General features: G+C 49.8%; 1 protein-coding gene across 2 annotated transcripts in view; it reads right to left on the bottom strand.

The window, feature by feature from the left end:
- Nucleotides 1-15,267, bottom strand: part of SLC36A4 (solute carrier family 36 member 4) — a 1,006,806-nt gene that overhangs the window by 776,536 nt on the left and 215,003 nt on the right. For both annotated transcript variants that reach the window (XM_086935317.1, XM_086935318.1), the window contains exon 7: nucleotides 1,055-1,139. In XM_086935317.1, coding sequence (XP_086791443.1) covers nucleotides 1,055-1,139 — 85 coding nt within the window. The remainder of the gene's footprint in view (nucleotides 1-1,054; nucleotides 1,140-15,267) is intronic.

Raw genomic sequence — 15,267 nt, 5'->3', positions numbered from 1 at the left:
ACCTCCTTTGGAAACTGCTGGAGGCAGCCGTCTCTCCAATGCCCCACTGCGCACACCCAGGGAATTGAGATATGATGGCACTTGTTAAAGAAATGTGCACCCCAGCCCGGCACTTACGGAGCAATATATTATTTCTTACAAGGTATTACGCTTGTTAAAAAAGCGTATTGGAATGTGCATCTTCCTTTCTGTACGTGTGGTGGGCATGGGACATAGGTATAAAATGTTATGTCACTGCAATGGACTGTCTGCTGACATGGATGAGGCAGGTGTGTAGACTTGAGGGTACCAAACACTTGCATAGCAAGTACTTTTTCCAAGTAAATGTGGAGTTTCTGTGTAATTAGTATATACTATTGCCCACTGATGCAATGCAATGGTGTTTTTTCTCTCATCAAAATACTATAAAGACATTTTGAAAAGAAATACTTCATGTGATTAATATCCGAGGTGTGTTTGAGTATGCATGAGCGTGGCAACACTAATTCTGCTAGTTGAGTTACATGGGGAAGTACGTCTCTTGCCCAAATACCACACGTGGTGTGATGAGAAGAGGAATGATACTGAGAAACAAAAACAACATCTTCATCATACAGACGGAAAATATTTAGGTTTTCAGTAGTCAATGACTTAAGAATATATCTATTTGTATTACCTAAATGGCTACTGTCACAGATGCACTTAAAACAGATCTGGTCCAAATATATTTTGATATTGCTCCAATCTAAGACAACAGCATTATCTGATTATTTGGTTCAGTATGTACACACTGCAAATTTTACATTTAAAATGTAAATATGTGTTAAACATCTGATCTCAGAACCATTCCCTTAGTAGAACTGTGGAACAAGAGCCATGATACAGTTTTGCTCTAGTGCAAAGATGGTAATACTACTAATGAGATTCGCCACACTAAGCAAATGTAATCTCATGATACAAGAAGTTGCTCCGAGTCACAAGCTTCACGGAAGTCACTTTTACGTTCAGCAAATACATACATACATATTAAAAAATATTAAGTTCTAAAATGTGTAAAAAAATATTTCTTACTTACTTGTTTCATATTTTCTGCTAAAAACACAAAATATACACTACAGAATCCAAGTTGAGTGATAATCAAGAAAAAGTCAACAATGCACCTGAAAGAAAATTTAAAAAAAGAGTGAGGAGTGCGCAATTTGTGTTACCGCAATAGAGAACTAGACATTAACAATGCAAATTTGCAGTAGGGTAATAAAAAGAAAACACTTTTAAAGCTGGATCTCAGCCCAACTAGAGGTCGGGCTAAGAACAGGCGCATGCATGTCTGCATCAGAGTTGTAATACGTGTACACGCCACTATAGTTATAAAATGTTTTGTTTACCTCGAAGATATTTAAATGAAAAAAGGTGCAGGCAACATGTCTGTGATGATTCTATCAGAACCTGAGGCGAGGATTACGCGGTCTTTCTTTGCTTAATTTTACTGCGTAGTCACATGAAAATCACACAGTTTAACAAACTACATTTCCCATTAACTGAAGGGCAGGTACGGAAAAGAAAACCAACAACTAGAGGGCGCCCTTGCTAGACTCTGACTCTGTGACTGGAGCGCGAGGACAAACACTCCAACTTCAAAGGAGCACAGCGGCCGATCAGGAGTCTGTCCCTTACTCCGCCTATCCTGGAGTCTGACGCCCCTCTTCTCAGGGTCTGTAAGAGGCACGAGCCATACACAAAACAGACTCTCCTCCGTGGGACACCGACCCTGGAATGGCCCCATGAAAAACAAGCATTGGCATAGCCAATAGGTCTCGCCTTTGAGACCTTATAATTGTTTAGTTATCCAGCACAATATCCTTGGTGTAACAACATCAACTGTTGCATGGCTTAACACTTATAAGGTCCCAAAGGCGAGACCTTTTGGCTATGCCAATCCTTGTCTTTTTTTTACCCGTTATGATTAATGAATTGTTCAAACATTGGCTTTTTAAAATGTGTTTAAGGCTGCATAACCCTGCCACTTTATTTGCAGTCTAGTATTTCTTCTTCTCTTTTTCTATATACTAATGTAGAGAATGGCCAGTCTTGTTAGGAACTATGACTGATTACCCTCACTGCCAAAGAATAACCTTGTGCAACATTCCGTCCATCATCTTGTGTGTTTTGGTGTTCACCCTATGAGGGAAGGGTATGCTCAGACGTGGGTCCCGTGCTCACTACGCCACTGGAGTCAAGCTATCCTGGCTGAAGACGGCTGATAGCCAGAAACCGGTGCTAGGATGCTTGATTCCAGTCCAGAGAAGACATGGCTTGGCAGTTCGGTCTGGACTGTTCCCATGAGGCACAGGGTCAAAACTGATTTGCACAGGGTCAAGACTGATTTGCATATGGCCATGTCTGAACTGGGGTGGCTTGGTGAGCAAAATAATGATGGATTAAACCCAGATCTGGGACTGTGGGTGAATGTTTTGCCATTGTGCAATATTCAATCCATCATCTTGTGTGCTTTGCTGCTCACCCTATGTGGGAAGGGTATGCCCAGACGTGGGTCCCGTGCTTACTACGCCACTGGAGTCAAGCTATCCTGGCTGAAGACGGCTGATAGCCAGAAACTGGTGCTAGGATGCTTGATTCCAGTCCAGGGAAGACATGGCTTGGCAGTTCGGTCTGGACTGTTCCCATGAGGCACAGGGTCAAGACTGATTGCATATGGCCATGTCTAAACTGGGGTGGCTTGGTGAGCAAAATAACGATGGATTAAAGCCAGATCTGTGACTAGGAGTGAATGTTTTGCCATTGTGCAACATTCCGTCCATCATCTTGTGTGTTGTGCTTGATTTCAATCTTACAGCATCACCTAAGCAACTAGGACATCCTAGTGAAAATCTGTCCAGTATAACGTGTAACAAACCAATCCACAAACAATATAGCTATAGAAATAAAGAACTTATAAGACTGAACCTAATGTAATTAACAATGGAATGGGGGAAATGTCACACAAGTAAGAAAACTGAGGTTAGAAAGAAACATTACCCCACTGAATCAGCAGGAATACGAGCTTATTGATGGTTTAAGGCAAATTAGAATACACATGCGCGCCTCGCGCTAAAAGTGGGAGGGGTGAGGGGAGTGTGGCCAACAGCACAGAAAGTGTTTTCCTTGCGGGAGCGAGCCTGGGGCACCATGTGTTTGTAAGTTAATTACAAACATATGGGATCAAGCTCGCTCCAGCAAGGGAATCGCCAAACGTGCACGCGTTGCCATTGAAGGCAATGGAACGTGTGCACATTTTTGGGACAAAAACCGAAGCGATAGCTTAAGGTCTTTTTTCCTATGCAACGTATGCGCGCTGCGTAGGCGAGACCTAAAAAGGGTGCATCTTGGTGTCCTAGGGTATTAACCCAAATAAGAAAAATCGCCCCAGGGCATAAACCCTAAAAAGGAAGACCACCTCAGATCCTCCATAAAAGCTATTAACCCCAGACCCTACACCGTCTGCCCCATACAGATCAATGACATGTCCCCCATTGAGGAGGAAGAAACCTAATACTTTCCACTCGACGATGAGTTTTGCAATGCTTTTCACATGTGTAATCTCAGTGCGGTATTGTATGCCCTGGCTCCCTCCGAGAAGGCTTTACAGCCTCTAGTGCAAAGCTGTCACAGATCCTTCCTAATGCCGGAAGACCAGGATCTATAGTCCTCGCCGCAGATTCCTGCATTTCCAGTGGAAGGGCCAATTGTTCAAGTTCACAACCCTCCCATTAGTCCTGTCGTCGGTACCCTGGTGCTTCACCAAGGTGGTCAAATCGGCGGTGGAATATCTGAGGGTCAGAGGCATCCGCCTTATAGTCTATCTCAACTACATCCTTCTGATGAATCAATGCCCTCGGTGGTCGTCGGACAACCTACATCTGACAGTATCTCTTCTAGAATCCCTAGGGTTTGTGATCAACATGGAGAAATATCATCTAAAGCTGACTCAGAGACTAGCATTTCTAGGTTTTGTCCTAGAATCCAAGGATAGTACCTGGAGCCTCCCCTTGACTAAGCTAGCAAAAATCAGGCAGACACTATGCAAGAGTTAGTTAAAACAAAATACATCGCTCCATCAACTTGCAAGAGTAGTGTGACTCCTCTCATCCTCCATCCAGGCCATCTTCCCTGGCTCCTGCACTATGGACCCAACAAAGGCTGAAGGCAGTCTACTACAGATGGGGTCTCGCCAATGCTGAATCAGTAGCCTTTCACCAGAGGCCAAGGAAGAGATGCAATGATGGTTAACCCCTTCCCTGCTCATGACGAGCTCAGCTCGTCATGAGGCACACTGGAGCTGTGCTTATGACGAGCTTAGCTCGTCATGAATAGAGCCAAATAGCAATTTCCAGCACAATAGGGGAATTGCCTTAGCAGCCAAGGTGTTAACACATATGTAATCCTTGAATGGGAGAGACATCCAGGCCGAATCTCATCACAGAATCGGACGCAAGCAGGATGAGCTGGGGCACCCGCTGATGGAGAATTATCTACAAGAGAAAGTTGGTCGTCTCATGAACAATAACTCCACATAAATTGTCTGGAGAAGCTAGCAGGATTCTTCGTGGCCTGGTTTTGGACCAAAGGCAAAGTACAATGCTGCATACTTTTAAGACTGGGCAACGTGATAGTAGTATGTTACCTCAATGGTGTAGAGGGAGCAAAATCCAAGACACTGTCAAACTTAGCCCAAAACATCTGGGAGTTCCGTGTTGCACACAGAGTCTCTCTGATGGTGGCACAAGAACAATGTCACAGATTGGAACTCCAGATGCACAAGTTACTTACCTTCGGTAACAATATATCTGTAAGAAACAGTAGTTAGTGTTAGATTCCTTACCTTACAATATCCCTAGGTGTCAGACTGGATCCGGAAAGTTTTGCGTAGCAGTACTCCTGCGCATCGGTAGGCGTTGTCTGCGGCTCCTTGTCCGTCGTCGCGTCCTTGGCGCCGGGATAACGTCGCCGGAGTACTTAGACGCTGCCCTCGCGCGCTGACCTCAGTACTTCCGCACCAGGAACGCAGAGCCATGATAAAAACCGACACTGGTGCCATAAAACTAGGGCCCTCAAAGGGATGTACCTTAACCCTAGATATCGGTTCACAGAACGGGGAGGATGGGTGGGGCGGTAAGGAATCTAACACTAACTACTGTTTCTTACAGATATATCGTTACCGAAGATAAGTAACTTGTGCATCTGAAAGAAACAGGTTAGTGTTAGATTCCTTACCTTAGAATAGATACCCCAGCAATACCAACGCCGATGGCGAGTCTGCGAACCAATAATCACACCAGAAAGTCCTGGAGAACAGAACGGCCAAATAAGCCGTCTCTCAGGACTTGACTGTCCAGGCAGTAGTGTCTAGCAAACGTGTGCAGCGAGGCCCCCGTAGCTGCCTGACAGATGTCCTGCAAGGGGACCCCCCGACCCAGGGCAGTAGTAGCCGCCGTGGCCCGAGTGGAATGGGCCCTCAGCCCAACAGGAGGCTCCATTTTAGCCAAAGAGTAGCATACCTTGATGCACAACTCGACCCACAGAGAGATGGTCCGTTTGTACACCGCCCATCCCTTCTTAGCGCTCACATGACCAACAAAGAGCTGGTCGTCCACCCGGAACTGGCGTGTGCGGTCCAGATAAAAGGAGAGCGCACGTTTTGGGTCCAGACGGTGGAGCCTCTCTTCCTCTATTGAGGGATGCGGAGGCGGAAAGAAGGTGGGCAAGGTGATGGACTGCCCGGTGTGGAAGGCTTTGACTATCTTGGGCAGAAAGAGGGACACATTCTCAAAACCACTTTGTCCGGATGGACAGAAAGGAAAGGAGGTTTGGAAGAAAGAGCCTGGAGCTCACTCACTCTCCTGGCAGAGGTGATAGCAACCAGGAAGGCAGTCTTAAGAGTGAGAAGACGAAGAGGGCAATTGTGAAGTGGCTCGAAAAGGAGCACACATCAAATAAGTAAGGACAAGGTTCAAGTCCCACTGAGGCATCACGAAAGGAACAGGAGGAAACATGTGAGTGATGCCCTTCAAGAATCTATTTACAACAGGAGACTTGAAAAGAGAAGGCTGATCAGGTAGCCTTAAAAAGGCTGAAATGGCAGAGAGGTAGCCCTTGATAGTGCCCAGAGCAGAGCCCTGGTGGGCAAGAGAAAGACGAAAGAGGAGAACCTCTGAAAGGGGGGCAGAAAGAGGATCCACTACCTTTGCTGTGCACCATGCCGCAAATTTATTCCACCTGCAGGCGTATACCGATTTTGTGGAGGGATGCCTGGCTGCCAGAATCACATCACAGACTTCAGGAGGCAAGTCAAATGGCCTCAACTGTCGCCGCTCAATCTCCACGCATGGATGTGGAGACTGGACAGGTTCGGGTGGAGGACCGTCCCCTGCTGCTGTGACAGAAGGACCTCCTGAATATGCAGACAAATCGGGGGATCGGCTGACATGCTGAGCAGCTCAGGATACCAGTATCTTCGTGCCCAGTCTGGAGCCACAAGGATGACTTGGGCCCGGTCGCACCTGATCTTCTTCAGCACTCTGGGCAGAAGAGGTAAAGGCGTACAATAGACCGCAGCTCCACTTGCGACGAAAAGCGTCTCCGAGCGAGTGCCGCCTTGGAAATTTCAACTCGCATAACTGATGACATTGCACATTCTCTTCTGTGGCAAATAGATCAAACCAAGGCTCTCCCCACTGATAAAAGAGACCTTGCGCCACGTCCGAGTTCAGACACCATTCGTGATCCATCATGCACCAACGGCTGAGTTCGTCCACCATGGCGTTCAGCCAACCTGCCAGGTGTTGAACCACCAGGGTCACGCCCTGATGTTCTAGCCATTGCCAGAGGTGCAGAGCCTCCTGACGCAGGGTCCACGACCCCAACCCGCCCTGTTTGCTGGAGTACCACATGGCGGTGGTGTTGTCCGTGAACACCTGCACTACACTTCCCCGGACAGAGCGGAGGAATGCTTTCAGTGCAAGTCGGATCGCCCGCAGCTCCAGAAGGTTGATGTGAAGCCGGGACTCAGCCGGAGACCAGAGGCCTCTCATCTCCGCCTCTCCCATGTGCCCCCCAGCCCAGGAGGGACACATCCGTCACAACTACATGCTCCGGTTGGGTAGGGAGAGGGATCTGCCGCTGACCCAATCGCGGTCCGTGAGCCACCACTGCAACTGTCTCGCAGTGCCCTCCAAGATCAGGACGTGGTCGGACAGGTTGCCTTGATGCTGGGCCCACTGAAACTTCAGGTCCCACTGCAGAGCCTGCATCTGCCACCGGGCGTGATGCACCAGAAAGATGCAGGAGACCATCAGTCCCAGAAGCTACAGCGTCAACCTGACCGAGACTTGAGATAAAAGCTGAAAGATCGGAATCAGAGCCTGAATATCCCGAACCCGCTGTTCGGGAGGATAAACCCGAAACCGCGCTGAGCCAAGAACCACTCTGGTGAAGAGGAGCTTCTGAGAGGGACACAGGTGTGACTTCGGCACATTGATGGAGAACCCCAGCAGGTACAGGAGGTCGGCTGTAGTTGGAGGTGGCTGACGACTGTCTGGGCGAGCCCGCCTTCAACAACCAGTCGTCGAGATAGGGGAAGACTGGCACCCCCAATCTGTGCAGATGAGCTGCGACCACCGCCATCACTTTCGTGAACACCCGAGGGGCGCTGGTAAGGCCGCAGGGGAGCACAGTAAACTGAAAGTGCTTGTGGCCTACCGTGAACCGCAGGTAGCGCTGGTGGGCCGGCAGGACCGGGATGTGAAAATAAGCGCCCTGCAAGTCCAACACCACTATCCAGTCTCCAGAGTGTAGGGCAGCTAAGACTTGAGCCAGTCAGCATCTTGAACTTCTCCTTCCGGAGGAAGCCATTGATGTTCCGCAGGTCCAAGATAGGTGGTATTGCGGTGGCATGGCTGGAGGGGTCGCCTCGAAGGGGAGGGAGTAGCCCTTTCGGACGATTTGCAGCACCCACCTGTCCGATGCGCCAGTGGAGGAGGTGATGGCGAACCCTTCCCCCCACTGGCGTCGAATTGGCCTGAAAGCTCGGACTAGGAAGGCTTTGAGGCAGATGCTGCAGGTGGACTGGCCTCGCCGCTGTCCCGTGGCACCGCCACGGCAGTTACCACGTCCGCCGCCGTGCTGGATGTTAATCTGCAGCCCGTGGCTGGCAGGACGTGAGAGGCACCCCTTCCTTGGCCACGAAAGGAGAGAAAGGCAGAAGTTTGCTGGCGCTGGCCCGACAGACCCAAGGACTTGGCCGTAGCCCTGGAGTCCTTGAAACGCTCAAGCACACTGTCTGCCTTGTTGCCAAAGAGGCGACATCCATCAAACGGGACGTCCATGAGGGAATTCTGGACATCAGCCGAAAAGTTGGCGGACCTCAGCCAGTCGTGGCGACGAACCGCCACCGTCGTGGAAATCGACCTGACCAGCGAGTCCGTGGTATCAGGCCCCCATCGGATAGAATACCGTGCTGCATCTCGCTCTTCCGCAAGGGTTTGAGCAAGTTTGACCCAGGCCTCCTCCGGGCAACCTGGCAGCACTTCCGCGACCGTGTCCCACAGAGAGTGGGTATAACGGCCCAAAAGGCAAGCGGTGTTGACCGACCGCAACCCCAAACTAAGTGAGGAGAACAGCTTCTTACCGAACTGCTCATACCTTTTGGATTCCCGATCAGGTGGAGCAGTCGGGAATGCGGTCTGGGAGTTAGAGGCCAGAATAACCACGCTCTCAGGGTAGGGTGGGTGGACAGGAAGCTAGGGTCGCCCGGGGCCGGGCGGTGGTGCCTGGCCACGTTCAGATCTACATGGGGACCTGTAGCAGCCCTGGACCAAGTGCCCAACAGAACGTCAGTAAGGGCCTCATTAAACGGCAGTAGAGGCTCAGAAGAGCTTGCCTGCGGTTTAAGAACCTCAGTAAGGAAGTTAGTCCTCACAGCCGCGACTGGGAGTTCAAGAGCCAAGGCCTTGGTCGCCCTCGTCAGCACCACCCTGTAAGCAGCCCCCCTTCCGTAGCCACGGTAGGAGGGGAGACAAAGCCAGTGTCGGGCGAAGTGTCCAAACCACTGGCCTCCCTAGATCCACTGCCAAGTCCTGATACGACTGTCACTCCCATACCAGAGGGTCCTCAGACCCCTCCCAATCTCCCTCACCTCCCATCTCCTGATACTCAGGTTCAAAGGAGGGGGCCGGATCATAGTAGAATTGCTCTTCTCTCGGCATCGAATGCGGCGTTGAGAGACGCCGGTCCGACACCAGATCCAGACTGAGGGAAGGACCGGGGACGTCGTCGTCCGGGGACGGCATTGGGGCGACACCCTGGGAGTCGGCGGAGGGGTCGTAAGGTCGACCAGCAGCGACCTGGATCCAGAGCCGGTGGGCCCTGCAGCATCAGGACCGAAGTCGTCGATGGCGCCGGCGCCGAAGCACCCGGCCCGCTTGGGCTCTCAGTCGGGGCTGCGGGGCCCAAAGGCAAAACAGCGGGACCCGACGGAGGAGAGAGCGACCTCATGGCCATGAGGAAGGCATCAATCTCCTCCGGGGTCGCGTTCAGCCCAGGGACCGGCGGGTATGGAGCTGGCAGCGGCACCTGCAGCCCCGGCGGAGCATGGTGGGCAGTGTCTCCTGAACCCCCGGCCGCGAGCGTCGGAGGGAGTCCGAAGAGCGATGTCATCTCTTCGACTTCTTGTGCCTCTAACCTGAGGACTTGGAGCCTGACGAATGGTGTCAACTCGCCGCTTCGATGACTGTGGCCCCGCGACCGGCCCTTCGACCTCCTCCTCGACATGGACCGTGAACGGAGCGGGGCCGACTGCCGGAGCTCGAGGTGCTTACGGGACCGCATCCGCCTATCCTTAGACGTCAAGACCCAGCAGTCGGGGCACGACTTGTCATCATTGTCCGCCCCAAGGCAATACAGGCACCGGCGATGGGGGTCGGTAACCGACATCAGTCGCTTTCAATCGGCTCTGGGCTTGAACCCGGGCATCCCTACCGGCACCGATAGTCTTACGACTCGAAAACAGGATTAAAAAGATCGAAAAAGTTAGTCAAAAAGTGACTAAGGAGTACTGCTTTTTCCAGATCTGCGCTTGCTGGCGCAGAAAAAAGAAGAACTGACGTCAGCGCGCGAGGGTGGCGTCTAAGTACTCCGGCGGCATCATCCCGGCGCCATCGACGCCGACAACAAACGCAGAGCCGCAGACGACTCCTACCGACACGCAGGGGTACTGCTACGCAAAACTTTCCAGATCCAGTCTGACGCCTGGGAATATTCTAAGGTATCTAAGGAATCTAACACTAACCTGTTTCTTTCAGATATCTGCAGGTAACGAGCACATGGAAGCTCGACTACAGGATTTCAGGGTGCTGGATCACACAAGGTCTATTAAAGACGATGTGTGTGCCTCCCGCCTTGACCATCTGGGTCTGAGGTTTTTCAGCTGGAGGCCCGATTTGAAGGCGCCAGCCACAGATGTACTTCTGCAGGACTGGAGAAAGGAGATAAGATGTGCATTTCCCAAATTCTCTGATAACCCACATCTCAGCGCAAGTGGGAGAAAACGAGCAGACCAGATTCTGGTGACACCTTTTTGAAGATTGCCAGCCTGGTATCCAGTTCTGATGGAACATTCTTGGGATTCTGCAACCTCTATAACCCATTCTCAGAATTTCCTTCGCGGACCATTGGGAAACCCTTACAAGCTTGTGCTGAAAGGCACACTATGCCTCATGGTGTGGAGGATTACAGGAGGCGATGGCAGGTTTTGGGACTTTCAGAACAGGCTCAAACACTCCTCACAAACGCATGGGCCTCCTCACTGTCAGGGGGTACAAATCTGCCTGGACATGATGGGTGGGTTGGTGAGAGCAGAAGGATTTGGATCCAGTTGAGTCCGAGGTTGTTTAGGTGTTACATTTTCTCTCCAAGATGGTGTCAAGAGGTACTGCTTACAGGTCGTTAAAATCCTTGAGATCAGTCATTGAGAGGTATCCAGCTGTTGGTTCTACCAGAACTGTGGTACTGGTCCCTATGGGACGTTAACAGTCTTAAACTCCTTCACATCAAGGAAAAGCAACAAGTATCTGTTCAGGAACAAGTACCATGGCCAACTTTTCAGGCAAGTTGGCCATGCTACTCTGCTTACTTTTCTGTGGAAGAGTCTGGAATATCAGAGCTCAGGACATTACATGTAGAGCTTTTACCCATAATGGAGTTACCTTTCACATTTTCAGACACTCAAATACCAATTCTAAGGCAGTATCTTACCCTTCTTTTAATGATAACCGAAAATGATGTGTGGTTCAATGCATTAAGGCAAATGAGTCTATGACGTAAGAACTCATACCTCCGGGGGAGAGAACTTCTCCTTTCCCTGAAGAAGGTGGCATCCTCCCCGACTATTGCCAATGGGTCAGATGGGTGATGCAAGAAGCTGGCATTAATACCTGCATGCTTAGTGCGCATTCAGTGAGAGGTGCCAAGGCATCCAAGGCCTTCAAGTTAGGTGCACAGCTGGAGAATATAGTCAATGCAGCAGACTGGTTCTCTGATTCAACTTTCAAGAAGTTTACTTCAAGACAGTTATATCTTTCAGGTGTGTCAGCATTGTGTGGCAGAGAATCCAACATTGGACTTAAACTTATGGGACGGGACTCCAAAACTGAGTGCTTGTTAAATACGTCTTGAGCAGTGTACCAGGATACAGATATATTTTTTTTTTATAGTAGTTTCCAAATTTTTTATCATATATCTCGTCTTCCCTAGTTATGAGTAAGCTTTCAGCTAAGGGAATTCTAGCCTCCAGTCCTGACATAGAATAAAAAATTCTTAGCTTATGTGATAGATAAATTTCAATTCTATAAAGGGCATGGAGGCGAGGATTGTCCCACCAAAAAACCAGAGATCTACTACTCCCACCCACTGATCAGATAATTTCTGCTCATTAGAAGGTACTTCGTTATGAGTGAGTATTTTGGTATCATTGCTTCTTTCGCATTTTAACTCAATGATGGGTATACTAGCTATGCACCATGCAAGAGCTCAATGCAATAGTACGAATATATTTATTTCCTCGGTTATTACATCTTTTGCCTTCTTAGGTAACAAATCTTTGAAAAAGGAGTAACAAAACAGGATGACACTCTTATCACACGAGGAAAGAGGGATAGGAGACAGAAGAAGGACTACATGTTGGCATGCCGGATTGCTATTGGCTGGACATTGTTGTTTGTTTCCATTTCCATACCTTCCATAGTGTTCATGAAAAAGTTACTTCCTTAAACTGTTAATGTGATTTTCATATGGCTGCTGTTTAAAATAAAGCGCATAATGGCAGCGTAATATTTGCCTCCGTGTCCTTAATAGATCTGAAAATTCTCCATCACGTAAACTAGGGATTTTTTTTTATTCCCGAGCGGTACTTAAGGAGGTGAGAGACCCATCTCGGTGTCCTCTTTCCCTCCTAAATTGTGATTACTCATTTCCTTTCCTAAATTCCTTTGTCAGTGAGAGGTAAGTCATTTGTTAACCCCGCCAACACCTCCGCACCCTAGATATTGCTCTCTCTCAGCATTTTTTCTGCAACCCCCTTTCAACCAGCTCCTGCAAGGGAATATCTTCCAGGTGTGTCACATTCATGTGGCAGAGAATTGTGCTTATTAAATGCGACTTGAGCAGCGTAACGGGCTACAGCTCTTTTATTTTTTTGTAGTTTACAGAGTTTTCATCTATATACCTTAACTTTAGGTTACATTTTGGTAATTGAACTTTCCACATTTATCACTTTATTATCGTTGGTCTCCAAGCAATTTCTGGAATCTCAATTTTGCTTCATTACTGCTCACCCAGTTGCACTTTCGATACATCATATAACAAGCTACTCCTCAAATATATTTCGCTCTCATGATAGGCGTACAGCAGATGTTAATTACCAACTTCTATGCAATTGTACATTACATAGTTACTAGTTAGCACCCAAGAGCACTCACAAGCTGTCAAAGTATGTTCCATTCAGCATCGTAAAGGAACTCTCCAACCTCAGTGCCAACGCCAACATCCCGCCCTCACAAGAAATGTGCGACTCACCAGCCATTTTCTTCCACCGCAAGATCGCTGACATCCATGACAGCTTCAACACCACGACCGCCCCGACTACGAGAGACTCCACCTCCCCTGTAAACACCACCAGCGCCAACCGTCTGACCTCCTGGTCCAACGTCAACGACGACGAGACACGCAAGGTCATGAACTCCGTTCACTCAGGATCTCCGTCTGACCCGTCCCCACACCACGTATTAAACAAAGCAGACGCAGCCATCGCACCCCCACTACGGAAGGTCATCAACATCTCCTTCGAAACAGCGATATTCCCGGAAAGCTGGAAGTACGCCGAAATCAACGCCCTCCTCAAGAAGCCCAAAGCGGACCCGAAGGACCTCAAGAACTTCCGGCCCATCTCCCTCCTCCCGTTCCTGACAAAGGTCATCGAGAAAATCATCAACATGCAACTGGCCCGCCACCTCAAAGACAACAACATCTTGGACCCATCCCAGTCCGGATTCAGACAAAACCACAGCACCGAGACAGCCCTCATCGCCGCCACAGACGACATCAGGCGCCAACTAGACAACGGCGAAACATCAGCCCTCATCCTCCTGGACCTGTAAGCCGCCTTCGACACGGTCTGCCATCGCACTCTAAAGACACACCTCCAAGAAGCCGGAATCGAAGAGAAGGCTCTTGACTGGACCACGTCCTTCCTCTCCGGCAGAACCCAGAGTGTCCGCCTCCCACCCTTCCAATCCGAGGCCACCGACATCATCTGCGGCATCCCCCAGTGCTCATCCCTCAGCCCAACGCTGTTCAACATCTACTTGGCCCCCGTCGCACAAGTGGCCCGCCATCATGACCTCAACATCATCTGCTACGCTGACAACACCCAGCTCATCCTCTCCCTTACCAAGGACCCACACACCGCCAAATCCAACCTCCACGAGGGAATGAAGGCCGTCGCCGATTGGATGAGGAGCAGCCGTCTGAAGCTGAACTCGGACAACATGGAGGTCCTTATCCTCGGACCCGCCCGCTCAGCCTGGGACGACTCCCAGTGGCCGGCCACACTGGGAACAGCACCAACACCCACCGACCATGCACGCAATCTAGGATTCAGCCTCGACTCCTCCCTCTCCATGTCTAAGCAGGTCAACACCGTCTCCTCCTCCTGCTACAACACCCTACGCATGCTCCGCAGGATCTACAAGTGGCTTCCGACCGAAACAAGAAGAACAGTGACACAGGCCCTCGTCAGCAGCAGACTGAACTATGGCAACGCACTCTATGCAGGAATCCCAGCCAAACACCTACGACAACTAAAACGCATCCAAAACGCCTCTGCCCGACTGATCGTCAACGTCCCCCACCACAGCTACATCACCCCCCACCTGAGAGACCTACACTGGCTCCCCGTCGACAAGAGGATCACCTTCAAGCTCCTCACCCACGCACACAAAGCACTCCACAACGCCGGACCAGCCCACCTGAACACTTCCACACCCCCACCCGCCAGCTCCGCACCGCCAGCCTCGCCCTCGCCATTGTCCCCCTCATCCAACGAACGACCTCCGGCAGCAGATCCTTCTCCTACCTCGCCGCCAAGACCTGGAACACCCTCCCTACCCACATACGGCAGACCCAAGACCTACTCGCCTTCAGAAGACTCCTCAAGACCTGGCTCTTCAAGCAGTAGCAGCACCCCCCTCCCCTCAGCGCCTTGAGACCCTCACGGGTAAGTAGCGCGCTTTACAAGTACTCTGATTGATTGATTGATTAAAATAAAACTGCAGAAAAAGTTTGAACTTTTATACCAGTTATGCTCTTCATACCACATTTGATTATTTACAGGTACTAATATGTTAAGGAAACAGCATACTAGTCAGCAAATAGTAAGTGCTGTGCCCCTCAGATGAGAGCAAAACACGTGTCAGGAGTACGATTTGATCCATGATTAGGAAATGAAATTGAAGTTGAACAATAATGAAGCCGAATTTTGAAACCGGAAGTTACCCTTGCATAAATGATAAAGCATAACTATGGGATGTTCACTGACAGGAACACAACTGGGGCTAATGGCGAAAAATAGTTCTTTGTAGCAGCAGAGTACGAGGGATATTAATGCAAAGTTTTTACGTTCTGTATCTCTAGCATCGCCTTTAAAATAGTATTGGCAATACATTCTGATGTCAGTTTCTT

Source organism: Lissotriton vulgaris, chromosome 8 (genome assembly GCF_964263255.1).
Source record: "Lissotriton vulgaris chromosome 8, aLisVul1.2, whole genome shotgun sequence".
Taxonomy (NCBI): domain Eukaryota; kingdom Metazoa; phylum Chordata; class Amphibia; order Caudata; family Salamandridae; genus Lissotriton; species Lissotriton vulgaris.
This window is presented reverse-complemented; position numbering and strand designations above follow the sequence as displayed.